At 51.3% G+C, this 4,683-nt stretch overlaps 1 protein-coding gene across 1 annotated transcript; it reads left to right on the forward strand.

The window, feature by feature from the left end:
* Positions 1-1,331: 1,331 nt before the first annotated feature.
* Positions 1,332-3,326, forward strand: LOC123440244. Its single transcript, XM_045116824.1, has 3 exons — positions 1,332-1,669; positions 1,801-2,017; positions 2,653-3,326. The coding sequence occupies exons 1-3, from the start codon at positions 1,499-1,501 to the stop codon at positions 3,051-3,053; spliced, it is 789 nt and encodes a 262-aa protein (XP_044972759.1). The 5' UTR covers positions 1,332-1,498; the 3' UTR covers positions 3,054-3,326.
* The last annotated feature ends 1,357 nt before the right edge of the window (positions 3,327-4,683 follow it).

Below are 4,683 nucleotides of genomic sequence, written 5' to 3' on the forward strand. Positions count from 1 at the left end.
AATGCCACGGTCTGCCGGTGCCACAACACAAACACATCCAGAAAACCAGAAAATAAGTCATAAAAAAGCCACCAAGTGATCAAGTCATCCATGGGAGGCCGGATAGGCAAGGCGACATGCCATAGCCTGAAGAGCATCCAACATCCGGTCAAGGCGCGACTGATCCCTCGACCTAGCCAACATGTGTTAGTATTGCAGGAACACAAGAAATTTAAAGAAAGCGCCAGAAGCACGACGTAAGAAGATCTTCTCAATCACCATCCTATTTTGCGTGGTCCAACGAGTCAATGTCAGAGCAGCAAAAATCAGTCAGAAGAGACGTTTATGACTGCCAATCTGCATCGCTTTGACCTGCAAGAAGTCAACCAAATCATATGCCATGCACTGAGGCTCAAGGGCCTCACGAATAAACGTCCAAAGCAATCTAGCCGGAGTGCAGGAGAAGAGGATGTGTGACCCTTTTTCCATGACATTACACAAAGGGCATAACCCATTACCCAGGCCATGCCTCTTGAACACCTCCATCCATTAACCACGAACCTATCACATGTTCATTCTTTCAGATATTGTCAATGCACACAAAATTCTGAATCACTCTTGGACTACCTTCCAACCTCTGCGTTGACGCTGGAGCAGACGCCGTCGAAACGACGGAGCTCGAGGACACAGGTCCACCATAAGGATGTCGTCGTCGCCACGATATCCCCGCTTGAACAGACCGATTCGTAAATCCGTCGGCGATCACACAGACGATCGCCTCGTCGAAGAAGAATTCGGAGCTTCTTTATTCAGCATCGTCATTGTCATTGCCGCCAAAGCCATGACATCGTACGACCCAAAAAAGTAAGCTATTAGGGTCCTAAAACCTAAAGCAAAAAAGATCCGGCGACTTTCCTCACGACCGATGACCAAAACGTCGCCGACGGAGGAGAGCCACCGGTAAATGGCGTCGGAAAGTTGATTCTCTTGACGGCGGCGTTTGCCATTTTCTTTTCTTGAAATGCATGGTGACCGCGGTATCTATACCTTCTCATTGTATCATGAGCAAACCATGAAAACCATTGGCAAGCGTGGTATCCCGAAAATACTTGCCATTGCCAAGCATTACGGACGAAACGGCTCGACGTCGCGCGCAAAGAATCCGGGCTGGTCCCTGACGTGGATCCGTGCTGTTCCCGTGCGCCAACCAACAACCAGGCCCCACTAATCCAGCCTCCAATCGTCTCATCTTCATCAGGGGCCCCACCCCAACAGTACCACCACCCAGCTTCACCGCTGCCCATTCTCCACGTCCGCCCGACACTCCCGGCGACCCATATTTATAGCCGCCCCGGGCTGGAAGGAGTCGGATCACAGCTCCGTCGAGCCAGCAGCTGAGCCCTGAGCAGCACACAGAGAAAGGATCACATCACACCCCCAGCTCGCGGCGATCAAGCAGCCAGAGCCAAGAGATCACAAGTCCAAAACACACACACGGACACACACTCACAAAGTCACAATGGTTGTGGAAGAGGCGATGGATGGCGACATGAGCCTGTCGAACATGGTGCTGAGCTTCCTGGAGGAGGGAGAGACGGAGAGATGGCCGGAGAACGACGACGAGGAGGAGGACGAGGAGGGATCCGCCGAGAGCAAGGCATTCTGGCGCGCCCAGCACTCCCAGCTTCACGTGAGTTCTTCTCCTCCGTTGGGTATCCACTTCTTCTGCCCGAGTGTCCCTGTTCGTCGCCGACCAGCCAAGAGCCCAAGAGTTCGATCGCAAGCGGGTGCTGATGGGAGGGACGCCATGTTTGCTTGCAGGAGGCTTTGGGCAAGACCAGCGCGGCCGAGGGCAGGATCCGGGCGGTCACGGAGGAGGCCGTGGGGAAGAGGGCCGTCTGCTCCTGCGCGAGGCGGGCGGCGGCCGGCGACTGCCGGAGCTGCATGCTGCGGCACGCCGTCGAGCGGCTCCGCGACGCCGGGTACAACGGCGCCATCTGCAGGTCCAAGTGGGCGCGGTCCCTGGATATCCCCTCAGGTAATTGGTTGCTTTCGAGCCACAGTAGTTGGCTCCTCCTGGAGTACAGTACTAATCTTCAGTTCAGACGGCGTAATAATAATTAGTTTAATGAAAGAGCTGTCAGTTCCAGCAGAAAAGCGCATGCACGGTTGGCCTGAACCGTGTGGTGTGGCCTTAGGTCGTCTGACCCGCCGTGCCGATCGGAGGGATCCGTGTTTTGATCCTTCTGACGAAGCATTCTTCGTTTTGTTCTGCCGTTTATATAGGGTTTAATTTAATCACAGAACCATATTCGCTTACTAACCATAGTAGAATTTTTTTCCGTTAAAAACTGGGTAGGAAAGATGAGCTTTAGTAACTTGTCAATTCTATAATGTCACCCGCCTCACATCACATGGACCTGGTCTGGTCATCCATCCTACGCCTAAAGAAACAGACGGTTCCAAGTAAATGTCAGGCAGGCACCGGTCACCGTCTCCATTATTTCCTGACCGCCCGTGACACGAACCCGTCGTGCAGATGTTAGTGTTCGTATTACACCACGTTTAATGGCTGCCGAGACCTGCACCTGCACGACAGAACGACTCATCATGCCAAACCGAACCGCCCGCGAAGTTCGGCGTCGACCGAAGCTGACGTTTTTCTTCCTTCAGGCGAGCACAGCTACGTGGACGTGGTGCTGCAGACGAGGAGCGGCAAGGCGGTGAGGGTGGTGGTGGAGCCGAGCTTCCGGGCCGAGTTCGAGGTGGCGCGCGCCGGCGCCGGGTACCGCGCGCTGGTGGCGGCGCTGCCGGAGGCGTACGTCGGCCGCGCCGACCGGCTGCGCGGCGTCGTCAAGGCCATGTGCGCCGCCGCCAAGCAGTGCATGAAGGAGAACAAGATGCACCTCGGGCCGTGGAGGAAGCACAAGTACATGCAGTCCAAGTGGCTCGGCACGTCGTCCGAGCGGGAGGCGCCGCTGCTCGACGCGGTGCCGTCGCCGGAGAAGCAGCCCAAGCTCAGGGCGTCCATGCTCAGCTTCGACTTCGGCCGGGCCCCGGTGGTGGTTGCGTGACGCGTGCATGGCGGACAACGAGAGGAGTATGATAATGGCATTGGCATGGTGGTCACATGCCCACGTGTATGTATGTACCCATGTTGTAGACCGCGTGCCGTGCCCATGCCATGCCGGGGGTTGTAGTAGGCTAGTAGCACCTGATTGATAGTAGAGTGTGTAACGGGGATTCTAGGCTGTACGTATTCGGGATTTGTAATTTCATGAATCTGCTCTTGAAGATGAGAAATCTGCTGATGGAGACAGAGTAAAAGAAAAATGGCAGTTTTCACATACCAGAGGCTAATTATTATTTTTTGGAACGGATCAAAGGCTAATTTTCATGTCTTAACTTAATTAGAACAAAAGTAAAACGAGATAACTAGGGCCAAGAGCACATTCCCTCAATCTAAGTCTGCCTCTATGACCGGTGGTGGCAGGGACGGAATTACGGTGTCTATGTTTCAGTTAGTAAATTGGTTAGGGTTAGATCTTCATGGAGGTGGCACTCACGAGGTGGAGATAGAGTAAAAAATAATCATTTTTCACATATCAAAGGCTAATTATTATTTTTTGGAAAGGATCAAAGGCTAATTTTCATGTCCTAACTTTGTTAGAGCATCTTCAATAGCATTGCTATCCGACTTGCTAAAAACTAGATATATAACAAGAGAAAAGAGAAGATTTGATAACCCCAATAGTTTTTTGCTTCAACAACATTGCTATAAAATTTAGCAAGCCTTTCAATGACATGTGGGGACCTGTGCCAGGCCCAGGAAGGTAGGAATCTAGGGGGCGGTGGGGTCCACTTATCAATGGAACAAAGGAATGTAGGGGACCAAAAAAACTGAGCTGTTAAAAATTATAACAAGTGTCTCTTCACTTTGCAAATATACCAAGTGTGGATGTAAATATAGCAAGCTTTGTAAAACAATTTATGAGAGAACCACTTATACAAAGGTTGTTGGAGCAACATTTTTGAACCAAATTGCTATATTTCTAGTTTTTAGCAATCCTAGCCAAATATACAAAGGCTCTCGGAGATGCTCTTAGAACAAAAAAAAAACTAGATGACTAGGGCCAAGAGCACATTCCCTCAATCTCTCCCGCTATAACTGCTAGTGGCAGGGACGGAATTCCGGTGTGTAAGTTCCAGTTTAGCAAATTGGTTAGGGTTAGAGCATCTACACCCACACCCTCAAACGTTCCTCCAACGTTTGTGTAGGTTACGCGGTTATTGTCCGGTCAAAAAAATCGATTTAGACGGATCTGTCAAACCGGCCTCAAGCGTCCGTATTGACCGACGTCCTTCATTTTCAGTCCAAATATGGGACAGATATGGGGAAGCCCGGGCGCGTCCGGACACGACCGTGTGGCCCACACTGGTCCGCATAGACCTCATATATATTAGAACAAAAAAACTAGATAACTAGGGCCAAGAGCATATTCCCTCAATCTTTGTGTGTCGCTATGACTGCTAGGGGCAGGAAGGGAATTCCGTTGTCTAAGTTCCAGTTAGTAAATTAGTTAGGGTTAGAGCATCTCTAGCAGACCCCGTATAAAGCCCCGACCCGTAAAATAACCGCAAAAATACGGACCGGGACGAAAAAAGTTGTCTGACCAGACACCGCAAACGCGTCCGACCCGTAAA

The sequence above is a fragment of the Hordeum vulgare genome, chromosome 3H (assembly GCF_904849725.1).
Source record: "Hordeum vulgare subsp. vulgare chromosome 3H, MorexV3_pseudomolecules_assembly, whole genome shotgun sequence".
Lineage (NCBI taxonomy): Eukaryota > Viridiplantae > Streptophyta > Magnoliopsida > Poales > Poaceae > Hordeum > Hordeum vulgare.